The following is a 13,145-nucleotide window of genomic DNA, read 5'->3' on the forward strand; positions in this document are numbered from 1 at the left end:
ATTCAGTCAGCTGCAGCCACGGCTGGCTGTTGGAGGCGAGTTATTGGCCCCAAAGGATAGGGTGCGCAACTTAGGTGTCCTCCTGGATGAACGGCTGTCGTTTGAAGATCATTTGACGGCCGTCGCCAGGAGGGCCTTCCACCAGGTTCGCCTGGTTCGGCAGTTGCGCCCCTTCCTTGATCGGGATGCCTTGTGCACAGTCACTCACGCGCTCGTTACCTCTCGCTTGGATTATTGTAATGCTCTCTATATGGGGCTCCCCTTGAAGTGCACTCAGAGGCTTCAGTTAGTCCAGAATGCAGCTGCGCGGGTGATAGAGGGAGCTTCGCGTAGCTCCCACGTAACACCACTCCTGCGCAGACTGCACTGGCTACCTGTGGCCTTTCGAGTGCACTTTAAGGTGTTGGTTACGACCTTTAAAGCGCTCCATGGCTTAGGGCCTGGGTATTTACGGGACCGCCTGCTGTTACCGTATGCCTTCCACCGACCCGTACGCTCTCACAGAGAGGGACTCCTCAGGGTGCCGTCCGCCAAGCAATGTCGGCTGGCGGCCCCCAGGGGAAGGTCCTTCTCTGTGGGGCTCACTGGAACGAACTTCCCCCGGGCTTACGCCAAATACCTGACCTTCGGACCTTCCGCCGCGAACTGAAGACACATCTTTTCATTCGCGCGGGGCTGGCTTAAATTTTAAATTTTAAATTACATAAATTTTATCGATTTTAAATTTTTTACTAATTTTAAATGGGGTTTTGGTTTTATAAATTTTTAAAGTTCTAGGCTAATTATAATAAGTTTTTTAACTTGCATTTTAAATTGTATACTGTGGTGTCTGTATTTTATTGTTGCCTGAGTCCTTCGGGAGAAGGGCGGTATAAAAATCAAATAAATAAATAAATAAATAAATAAATAAAAATCATGTTATCGTGGCTTGTTTCTTGGGTGCCACTTTTCTTCTTCTATTAGAGAAGACCAGCTAATTTCTCTTCCCTAAAATTTTGTGGAGACTTTTTAAAAACAGGAGAAGCATGTTGCTGGTCCCATCTGCTAAGGACCCAGAAGGCCAGCTTTTTCTGCTTTGGCACCTATGCTGAGGTGAGATTAGCCCCAACTTTAGGACATTTCAGAAAGCCCTCAAAAGATGTTTTTTTTCATTAACCTGGGGGCACCACGGCACCACATGATGATTTAGCATTTTATAATCTTATTTTTATTTATCTTATTATTTGTCGTAATTGGTTTTTATATTTGCTTTTAATGGTTGATTTTATTATACCCTGTGCCATATAGATGTTAGCACCCACCCCGCTCCTAGAAGAATGAAATATTTTAGAAAATATTTAAAAAGGCAGAAAATATTTCCCTGGATGAGAAATGGAGAACATGTTTTAAAGACAAAGCAGCTTCCTGCCTCCCCTCCCCTTTGTCAATGGGTGGGTCAGAGACAGAAACTCACTCCCCCCACCTTTGTCAATGGGCCATTAAAGCCTCAGCCAAGCTCACTCATTTCCCCCCACCTTTGTCAATGGGTCAGAGGTAGAAATTCATTCTCCCCACCTTTGTCAATGGACCATCATCTGCAACACAATAGGACCCACCTAGCAACTGAAACTCACCACATGACACCTAGGAAGATTACATCAGCCAGCAAGGTTAACTAAGACCCCCACCCCCTGGGAGTCTGACAACCAATCAGGATACTCTTCCTGTGCCCCAGAAAGTTCAAAACTCAGAAAAAACATAAAGCCAGGAAGCGCGCAGGATCTCATCCTTTTCTGTTCAGGAACTCAAGCCATGTGATCCTGACCACCATTAAACCATCTTTCCAAGCAGCCTCCATGTTTCCAGTGTCTTTTTCCCCACTTGGAACTGAACCCAGATGGATATTTCTTCCAACACAGCTAAGCATCACTGATTTTGAAAAAAGCAAAGCACAGTACAGTAAGACTTGCAGAGTATTATGATGGGAGATCACCACAAAAAAATCATAAGGCTACAAACTAGGTTGAAAAATGTATCCTGCATAAAGATGATAGGAAACTTCCAAATTGTTGCTAAATAACTGCTTTAAAGACTTGGGAATCCAGATTTTAGACCTTGGGTCGGTAGACAGATTCTTTTCTACCTTAGCACTCTTTGTCTAATGCAATGCATTTTATTATAGTACCAGCAATAGCATTTAGACCTATAAATCGTCCCATACTGCTTTACAGCACTATCTGGGTGGTTTACAATGTCAGCATATTTTCCCCAACAATCTGGGTTTTATTGACCTCGGAAAGATGGAAGGCTTAGCCAATCTTGAGGCCTGTCAGGATCAAACTCCAAACTGTGGGCAGAGATTGCCTGCAATACTGCATTCTAACCACTGCACCACCAGGGTTCCTAAATCTTCACATCCTCTGCTTGTGTTGAACAGGTTTTCATAATCCTCAACCAGTATAGGATAGCGAGAGGTGTCCAATCCAACATTTCCAGGCTGCAATGATGGGAAGGTTGTATGATATTCTTACATGCCTACCTTCTCTCGCCTGATATATTTTCAGGTAGTTCAATATCCTCCCATGAATAGCTTCCTTCTGTTCTGTTGTTAAAACATTGTATGGTTTCTCCAGGGCCTTCACCCTGAGATAAAGAAAGAAAGCAGAATACGCGTATTAATTAAAGAAATCTCTGTACCGTTTCTCACTATGAAAAACTAATAAACAAATTGCAAAGCTCTTTGCTACCTTAATCATAAAAACAACATTTTGGAATAAAAACCAGAGGAAAAGGAAGAAACGATAGAGCCCAGAGAAGGGGTGCGGTCTTTGCAAACAGAAGCTGGAGACAGTAAAAGGGATTCCTGCACTGCAAAGGGGTTGAGCTAATCCCTAAAGTACATTCTATGAGTTTATGAATCTATGGACTAAAAAAATTATTTGAAGGACAGATACAGGGGGACATTAATAACTGAGGAGAAAGAGCATAAAATGGTATCTTTCAAAGGTGTCCAATTGACATCTTCGAGGGGGTCTTGCTAAGAAGCAATCCTTCCCCAATGCAGATACTCCACAAGGAAGGTTTGCTAATTGGCCATTTGGAACACCTTGCCTGAAGAGAACTGGACCTGGCTAGTCCTTGGATTGGACTTCATAGGCTAATCTAGGTACAGAAGGGCAAACCACTTTTATCTACCTTCTAAGAAAATAACAAGGATGTGTGCATGGAGTTACTGTAATTGGGCTGAATTCTAATGAGACTTTGTTAATTTTATACCAATACTAAGCAAGATCTTGGACTAGGGGTAGAAAGAAATCTGGAGCAGCCTTAAAGCTAAGTACAACCTCTGCTTGGGCTGCGTTCTGCCCATATTGTGGATTCCAGACCAGTCCATACATGTAGTATGTATATGACATACCACAGTACCTGAAACAATGTACAATAGCACTGAAGAGGAAGTAGATAAGAACTGTAGGATGGATGTCTTTCCTCTGACCCCTGTCACAGTTGGGTCTTCCTCCAGTTCTTTCATTCTTTCTAGACCTACCTTCCAGACTTCCAAACCTACTGTTTGTTCATAACTTGTGGCATGGTCTGTACATTGCATAAAGTCATGGCTTGTTCCATTCTGCTTTGTTGAACAAGCCACACATTGTTGGGTACAAACAAGCCATAGAAGCTGATTTCAGAAATCATAAAAAAACAAAAGTAAACAATGAGACACATGATCCCAAATACAGTGAAAGCGAAGTATAAGGAGGTGCTGAGGTTTCATGGATATCATTAGAGAAATCATTTTGGACTAACAAGTGCTGGTGAGATTGGCAGTCTACATCGAGTGGGATCAGCTGCAGGTCCTTGGGTGATAAAGCTGTCAGGAACAGCTGGAGCTGAGTTCCAAACCAAAAAGAGTATTGCTCAGCTGTAAAGGTGCCAAACTCGAGTGTCTTGAAGACCATTTTGAAAATTAAGTCACGGACCCGGAGATCTGGGAGGACAATCAGGTGCTTCTGCCAGAGAAAGAGAGAAGATCCTGCTTGACTTGCATGTTCAAAATTTTTCCTGGAAATTTCAAATTTAGAAATAGGACTGACAGGGGAGTTGGGTGCACAACTGAAGTCCTGACTCTTTTTAATATGCAGCACACATGGTTCTATTATTCTATAATAATTATATAATATAATTACCTAACAAAAATACTATATTATATGACAACATAATGTGGTTAAATTATAATAATAATGCAGCTTACAACTCAAGTAGTTATGTCTGTGTTTTAACTTTTATTAAATCTTTCCTGCAGATATCTCTGTTTATAGACTGGTTTCAGCAGGGGTGAAATGCTCCTGGTTCAGACCGGATCACCCGATCCGGTAGCAATGGCGGCAGGTGGTTCAGAGAACCAGTAGCAAAAATCCCTGCCCCCCCATGCCCAGCTGAGCCACGCAATCATCAGAGTTTGTTTTTGTTTTTTACTTTTAAAAACATTTTTTCTTCGGCTGAAAAAAATGCTTTTAAAAATAAAAAAAAAGCCTCTGATGATTGCGCAGCTCAACTGGGATCTTCAGAGGTTTTTAAAACCTCTTCAGCGGAAGAGGTTGTAGAAAAAATGCTTTTAAAAGGCTTCTCTGATGATCCCAGCTGAGTTGCCTGATTGTCAGAGGCTTTTTTTTCTTTTAAAGGCAAAAAAATTGCTTTTAAAAGAAACGAAAACCCTCTGACGATCAGGCACCTCAGCAGGAATCGTCAGAGGAGCCTTTTAAAAACATTTTTTCTACAAACTCTTCGGCTGAAGAGGTTGTAGAAAAAATGCTTTTAAAAGTTAAAAAAAAAGTTGGTCACGCCCACCCAGTCACATTACCTCCCCCCACCAAGCCACGCCCACAGAACTGGTAGTAACAAATTTTACATTTCACCCCTGGATTTGAGGCAGAAAACTTTCCAAGATCTGAAATTATCTGAAAATGCTAGAATATAGGATAACAAGAGTTGGAAGCCATCTAGTCCCAGCCACTTGCTCAAGAAGGGTCTCTGGAAAAATGTCCAATCTGTTTTTAAAAACCTAAGTGATAGAGCCCCATAAGTTCTGCAACCCAACAAGAAAGACACAGACTTCAGAGGATAATTAGAACTGCAGAAAAAACAATGGCTACCAACCTGCCTTCCATTGTGGATCTGTATATTGCACGAGTCAAAAAGAGGGCTGGGAAAATATCTACAGACCCCTCACATCCTGGACATAAATTGTTTCAACTTCTACCCTCAAAACGGCACAATAGAACAGAATAGAATAGAACAGAACAGAACAGAATTCTTTATTGGCCAAGTGTGATTGGACATACAAGGAATTCGTCTTTGGTGCATATGCTCTTAGTGTACATAAAAAGACAAGATACACTCATCAAGAATCACAAGGCACAACATCCAGTGACAGTCATACGGTACAATAAATAATCAAATCATACTAGGAAACAATCAGTATCAATATAAATTGCAAGGATACAAGCAACAAAGTTACAGTCATGCAGTCACAAGTGGGAGGAGATGGGAGACAGGAACGATGAGAAAACCAGTAGCAATAGCAATGCAGCCTAATGTGAATAGCCTGACAGTGTTGAGGGTAATTATCCATTTAGGAGAATGATGGCGTTTGGGAAAAAACTGTTTTTGCATCTAGTTCTCTTGGTGTACGGTGCTCGAAAGTATCGTTTTGAGGGTAGGAGTTGAAACAACTTATGTCCCGGATGCAAGGGATCTGTAAATATTTTCACAGCCCTCCTTTTGACTCATGCAGTATACAGGTCTTCAATGGAAGGCAGGTTGGTAGCAATTATTTTTTCTGCAGTTCTAATTATCCTCTGAAGTCTGTGTCTGTCTTGTTGGGTTGCAGAACCAAACCAGACAGTTATAGAGGTGCAAATGACAGACTCAATAATTCCTAGAACTGGATCAGCAGCTCCTTGGGCAGTTTGAGCTTCCTGAGTTGGCACAGAAAGAACATTCTTTGTTATGCTTTTTTTGATGATGTTTTTGATGTTAGGTGTTCATTTTAGGTCTTGAGATATGACAGAACCTAGAAATTTGAAGGTCTCCACTGTTGATACTGTGTTATCTAGAATTATGAGAGTGGTGGAATAGGAGGGTTTCTCCTAAAGTCTACCACCATTTATACGATTTTAAGTGTGTTCAGTTCCAGATTGTTCTGGTCGCACCACGAGGCTAGTTGTTCAACCTCCTGTCTGTATGCGGATTCATCGTTGTCTCGAATGAGACCAATCGATGTTGTATCATCTGCAAACTTCAGTAGTTTAACAGATGGATTGTTTGATATGCAGTCATTGGTATATAGAGAGAAGAGAAGTGGAGAAAGCACACATCCTTGGGGTCTCCTGTGCTAATTGTACAGGTATCTGATGTGATTTTGCTTAACTTCACATGCTGCTTCCTATCTGTTAGGAAGCTTGTGAGCTATAGAGCACTGCACACAGAACAACTAGACACAAGAACAGTTTTTCTTCCCAAACACCATCACCCTGTTGAACTAGTCACTAAGTCTGCATTACTATCCAATTTCTTGCCTGATCCTCTTTGTATAAACTTTACCCTGATTTATAACCATTGCCTGGCGCCAGGAATCCCTGAAGAAATCTACACCTCAGGAAAAGGGGGGGCAGTGGAGTGTAAAAAGACCCTGAGAAACTCTTCGTATCTGTTTCTCAGAGAGGCTGATTCGTATTCACACCTGCGGATTGGCTGGAATCCACATCGGAAGGTGGGCAGGGGCTCCTAATTCCCTTTATCCTGAACCACATGCCCTGAGGGACCCCAGAGCCTGCTTTGAATTTGACTTGCTTGCATCCCTTTCAGTAAAGGATTCCTTTTGAAATACAAAGTTCTCCAGAGTTCATACTTTCTTGGAAAGGGGGTGAAACTGGTCTTTACAGCTGATTCACCTACATCCCTATCACAGTTACTGCTGTTGAGCCAGGTACCATCTATTCTGTAGTGGTGCATTTGGTTTTTCTTGCCTAAGTATAAATCTTACCCATCAACACTGTTGATGTTACCTAGTTATCCTAACTCTCACCGGTCAGCACTGTGTGGCAGTTAGTCACTGCTATCACCATCGATGGATAAAACCATCCGTAGAAGTCCATGTGATTTATAATCTGGCTGAGGAATAGAATGAAACATCTGCAAGAAAACATGCAGAGCACCAAAGAGCATGCAGAGCACTTCAATCCTGAGCTACAGATATTCTCCTTCACTATGTAAAACCTTACTTTTCTCACCACTGAATTGTATTTTGTTGGATAGCAATAGCAATAGCAATAGCAATAGCACTTGCTTCATAGTGTTTTACAGCCCTCTCTAAGAAGTTTACAGAGTCAGCCTATTGCCCCCAACAACCTGGGTCCTCATTTTACCCACCTCGGAAGGATAGAAGGCTGAGTCAACCTGGAGCCGGTGAGATTTGATCTGCTGAACTGCAGCTAGCAGTCAGCTGAAGTAGTCTGCAGTACTGCACTCTAACCACTGCAACCACCTCGGCTCTGGATAGGGCCCAGTGTTCAAGTCTGTCAAAAATTTTCTGCATTTGACTGTATCTTCTCAGTTGTTGGCTATCCCCCACAGCTTGGCGTTATCTGCAAATTTGATGAGTTCTCCTTTGGTGAGTTCTCCTCATCTGAATTGATGTTGAAGCGTATTGAGCCTAAGAGAGAACCTTGAGTACCCCACTGGATGCTTCTCTCCATGTAAAGGATTATATGTTGAATGAGATTGATCTGGTGATGATGCTGTCTATCCCACATTTTTCCATCTTACCAAGAAGTAAATTGTGGTCCTAAATTGTTCTGTATGGTTCCACTGAGTGGCAACTTTTTTCCAGGTTCAAAAACTACATAGAAAATGAATTTTATTGAAATAGCTATCTTTCTGTATTATTGTCCCCAACAAAAAATCAAAAGGCCTAGTGTTAGTAAAAATAAACTAACTTAAGAACATGGTAGCAAAAGGGTCAAAATAGAAAAATATTACCTGTTTTGCTGCAGCATTAAATTCAGTCATAAAATCCATGAGAGAGGCAGAAAACCGTCTCTCCAATTCAACCAAAATCTGTATAGCCAGGAATTCATCTTTGAAGGCATCAGTAACGATCATCATTTCTCCCATTTGCTTTGGGGACAGCAGGGAAAGGACTTCGAACTTAAAGAATAAATACACAAAATTGTACAGTAGGATTTCAAACGTATGAAAGAAATTTGCTAGAAGTCATAGAGAGGCATTTTCTTCTATTGTATTTTTAATAATTAAATTTAATAATTCCTAGTTAATATTTGATCCCGTTAACTATTAACATGTCTACAGAAATAGCAGGTATTTCATTTTTTAATTAACAATGTCATTTAATAAGTAATAAAATAAGTACTGTTATTAATCAACATCTAGGGCAATTTGTTTCTGATTAGCAATATACAATGTTTCTGTATATATTTTTAAAAATATTTTTTGAAGATTGCTTACTTTTACCTACCCCATTAAAATCCTTATATAAAAAGAGGAAGTCAGTGTATCTAGCAAAAAGTACAAATTTGTAAAACATTTGTTCCAGAAAAACTTGGCTGCTGTTGTAACTGCCAGGAAATACTGTTCCTAAAAACAAGAGGGGGAAATGGCTCTTAGAAACAGGTTATTTCAGCAAGACTCTGAAAACTTGACTTTTAAAGGGTTATTCCACTGAATTCCATTTGATTACCGGAGACATTGAACTGGAGTTTCATGATAGTCTTCATCAAATTGTAGATCTGGAGAGATGTGTCTTGAGATAACTCAGGATAGACCTGGTCCAAGCCTCCAAAACTGCAATCAGATGCAAAATGTAGGAGAGGAAAAGTCAGTCGAATGCTCATGTACAATGCACAGTAAGACATCCCACTCATACGGTCACACAAAGATTGCAAGAAGAGCAGACCATCACATTTCCATCCACCAAAATTTTACAAATTCCAAAATGTATTTAAGAATCACAAGTAACTGTTGGTAAATTGATATGGAGTGAAAAGAGAGCATAATCACTGAATAGGATTCTAAAGAGAGAGGTGGTCTTATCCTTCCAAATATTAAAGTTTATATAAAGCAAGATACCTGTAGATAAAATAATAATAACTAATAATTTCCCAAAACCAGGAAAAACAAATTACCTATAACAATAAGGAAGCTTCAGACTAAAAAAAACCCCGTTTGGTGCAAAAACAAAACTGGCTATGTAGCTAACTTCAAAAGTCAGTACAAAACCTTATGCCCGTGATGGGGAATCTATGGCACGTGTGCTGGAAGTGGCACACAGAGCCATTTCTCTCAGCACGCGGAGCCGTGGCCCATTGCTCTTCTGGATTCTGGTGCATTGGCCAGTGTGCTGAAAACCAGAAGAGCAGCCGCCATTGCACATGCATGCTCCAGGAAGATGATCTTCCTGTTTCCAGAGTGCGCATGCGCACTGGCCAGCTGTCTGGTTTCTGATGTGCATGCACGTGCGAAGACCAGCAACAGGCGCGCATGCCAAAACATGCAGAAAGGGGATTCTGGCGGTCGCTTCCTAAGGGAGCAGAGCAACGTAAGCCGGGGCTTCCCTCCCTCCCTGCCCACGCGGGCTTCTTGTGCAGTTCCAGGCAATCCGGAGCACTGGTGGAACAGCAGCCAATGAGGGCAGGGTGGTGGTGGTGGGCTGCCTGCGCAGATGACCAGTCCATGGCCTGGACTCCTCCCTGCTGGAAGCCGCCATTCCCTGGGGGGCAGCAGTGCTCTCGGCCCCACCACCTCGGCAGCACCATGCGCCAGTCGGGGAAGCTCAGACCACGCAGCCTTGTCTGGGCTCTTCCCCACTGGGAGCCTCAGGCTGAGCAAGTGTGGCTGGCAGAGCTTTGGCAGCCAGTGAGGGTGAGGTGGTGGTGGGCTGCCTGCACAGATGATCCTGTGGCCGCCATCAAAGCAGGGCCAAAACGCCCCTCTTGGCTCGCTCCACCAGCCGCGCGGGTCGCCTGGGCTATGTTCCTCCTGTGCAGCTGTACCACCCAGAAGAGCAACAGCAGCGGCAGCTGCAGGGGAAGGGAAGAGGGACTGGCCAGCTCAGGCACACAGGACAGCATTTGCTGGCAGGGCAGGCAGGTGCCCCACCCGTGGCTCCTTCCCCAGTGTATGGCCAGAGAGCCTGGCTTGGATGGCGGTGCAGCAGCTGTGTCGCCTGCGGTTGGGCCTGTCACCAAGCCCCTGCCACACCCAATGCCACCCAAAAACATGGTTGCCACAATCTCCACTGCCTGGAGATCTCCGCTGCCTCCCCGATTCCAAAAATGGGGCTTGCAGAGGCAAAACAAAATAGCATGGTTTCCAGTGCTGTGCAGGAGGTGTAAGGCAAGGCTGCTAGCTTCTCTGCCTACCCCTTCGCCAGATGACCCGTGCAGAGGACGGTTGACTTCTTCTCCTGGCCTAGAAGGGCCCAATTTCTGGGCTCAGTTACCAGCAAAAACAGCTGCCTCCCCATTCGTGGATGCAAGGTGACAGGCTGCTTCCAGGCCAGTTTGGACAGGGACCTGAGAGCCATGCGGGAATGGCTTACCCAAAAGAACTAAAGCAGAACCTTGCAGCTTTTATCTGCTGCCTTGCCTCTGGATAAGACCCCTCCTCCTCTCCCTTTCACCTTCCAGAAGTGTACTATTTTTCCAAACGCCTGGGTCAGGCTGGGCAGCAATTCCCAGGGAGGCATCCCGATTGAGAAGGCTCAATCTAAAACCATCTCTATCTATTAGCCCTGATGGAATATGTGCTACTTCCTAAAAAAGCTCTCAACCACCATAGCAGAACCTCTTAGCATAATCTACCAAATATCCTTCAGAACTAGCTCCTTATCTAACTTATGTCAGTAGCCATGGTCATCCCTATCTTCAAAAAGTGTGGCCCCAGCCAAGTTGATAATTACAGACCAATCTCATTATGTTGCATCACCTGCAAAGCCATGGAATCAATCATAAACCCTCTACTTAGAGACAAACAACCTACTCTCTAACAAGCAGTTTGACATCAGAAAAAATTGTCCTGCAATCTGCAACTCTTACACAGCAAAAACATATGGACTTCAAAACTTGACCAGAGTAAAGCAATCGATGCAATTTATATAGACTTCTGTAAAGCCTCTGATTCAGAGGTACACGACAAACTAGTAAAACTAAAATGGGCCTCTGGTGGCTCAGACTGCTAAGACAGTCTGTTATTAACACAGCTGCTTGCAATTACTGCAGATTCAAGTCCCACCAGGTCCAAGGTTGACTCAGCCTTCCATCCTTTATAAGGTAGGTAAAATGAGGACCCAGATTGTTGGGGGCAATAATACTTTGTATATAATATACAAAGTATTATTGTATATTATACAAATATTGTATATTATACAAATATAATATAAAATACTTTGTATATAATATACAAATGGATGAAGACTATTGCTTAACATAGTGTAAGCTGCCCTGAGTCTTCGGAGAAGGGCGGGATATAAATGCAAATTAAAAAAAAATAGCTGCCTTCCTGTCAAACAGGCAACAAGTGGTCAAAATTTTATTTATTTATTTATTTATTTATTCGAATTTTTATACCGCCCTATCTCCCGAAGGACTCAGGGCGGTTCACAGCCAGATAAAAACATGCAAATAATACAGGTAAAAACAACAATTAAAAAACTTATTAATTAGGCCGAATTAAAAATATCACTAGAATAAAATAATATAAAACCCCATTAAAAACTAAATTTAAAAACTAAAACCCTAGGCTAGCCCTGCGCAAATAAATAGATGTGTCTTAAGCTCGCGGCGGAAGGTTCGGAGGTCAGGAAGTTGACGAAACCCTGGGGGAAGCTCGTTCCAGAGGGTGGGAGCCCCCACAGAGAAAGCCCTTCCTCTAGGTGTCGCCAGTCGGCACTGCCTGGTGGACGGCACCCTAAGGAGTCCCTCTCTGTGAGAGCGTACGGGTCGGTGGGAGGCGATCGGTGGCAGTAGGCGGTCGCGTAAATAACCTGGCCCTATGCCATGGAGCGCTTTAAAGATGGTAACCAAGACCTTGAAGCGCACCCGAAAGGCCACAGGTAGCCAATGCAGTCTGCGCAGGAGTGGTGTAACATGGGAGCCACGAGGGGCTCCCTCTATCACCTGTGCAGCTGCATTCTGAACCAACTGAAGCTTCTGGATGCCCTTCAAGGGGAGCCCCATGTAGAGAGCATTGCAGTAATCCAAGTGAGATGTCACGAGCGCATGAGTGACCGTGCATAAGGCATCCCGGTCTAGGAAGGGGCGCAACTGGTGGATCAGGCGAACCTGGTAAAAAGCTCTCCTGGAGACGGCCGTCAAATGATCTTCAAAAGACAGCCGTCCATCCAGGAGAACGCCCAAGTTGCGCACCCTTTCCATTGGGGCCAATAACTCGCCCCCAACAGTCAGCCGCGGATGCGGCTGACTGTACCGGGGTGCCGGCATCCACAGCCACTTCGTCTTGGAGGGATTGAGCTTGAGCCTGTTTCTCCCCATCCAGACCCGTACGGCTTCCAGACACCGGGACAGCACTTCGACGGCTTTGTTGGGGTGGCCCGGGGTGGAAAAGTACAGCTGAGTATCATCCGCGTACAGATGGTACCTCACCCCAAAGCCACTGATGATCTCACCCAGCGGCTTCATATAGATGTTGAACAGGAGGGGCGAGAGAATCGACCCTTTGGCACCCCACAAGTGAGGTGCATCGGGGCCGACCTCTGCCCCCCTGCCAACACCGTCCGCGACCGATCGGAGAGATAGGAAGCGAACCACCGATAAACGGTGCCTCCCACTCCCAATCCTTCCAATCGGTGCAGCAGGATACCATGGTCGATGGTATCAAAAGCTGCTGAGAGGTCTAATAGGACCAGGGCAGAGGAATAACTCCTATCCCTGGCCCTCCAGAGATCATCAACCAACGCGACCAAAGCCGTCTCTGTGCTGTATCCGGGCCGAAAGCCGGACTGGAACGGGTTTAGATAGACAGTTTCATCCAGGTACCGGGGAAGCTGACATGCCATCACTCTCTACAACCTTCGCCACAAAGCGAAGGTTGGAGGCCGGACGATAATTACCTAACACAGCCGGGTCCAG

At 44.0% G+C, this 13,145-nt stretch overlaps 1 protein-coding gene across 1 annotated transcript in view; it reads right to left on the reverse strand.

The window, feature by feature from the left end:
* The window catches only part of LOC131185294 (uncharacterized), a 210,222-nt gene that overhangs the window by 93,761 nt on the left and 103,316 nt on the right, over positions 1-13,145 (reverse strand). Inside the window, exons 28-32 of the mRNA XM_058157710.1 lie at positions 8,738-8,841; positions 8,516-8,634; positions 8,020-8,187; positions 3,787-3,989; positions 2,519-2,622 (exon numbers count right to left, since the gene is read on the reverse strand). Of these exons, the coding sequence (XP_058013693.1) occupies positions 2,519-2,622; positions 3,787-3,989; positions 8,020-8,187; positions 8,516-8,634; positions 8,738-8,841 (698 nt within the window). The remainder of the gene's footprint in view (positions 1-2,518; positions 2,623-3,786; positions 3,990-8,019; positions 8,188-8,515; positions 8,635-8,737; positions 8,842-13,145) is intronic.

The sequence above is a fragment of the Ahaetulla prasina genome, chromosome 14 (genome assembly GCF_028640845.1).
Source record: "Ahaetulla prasina isolate Xishuangbanna chromosome 14, ASM2864084v1, whole genome shotgun sequence".
NCBI classification, from domain to species: domain Eukaryota; kingdom Metazoa; phylum Chordata; class Lepidosauria; order Squamata; family Colubridae; genus Ahaetulla; species Ahaetulla prasina.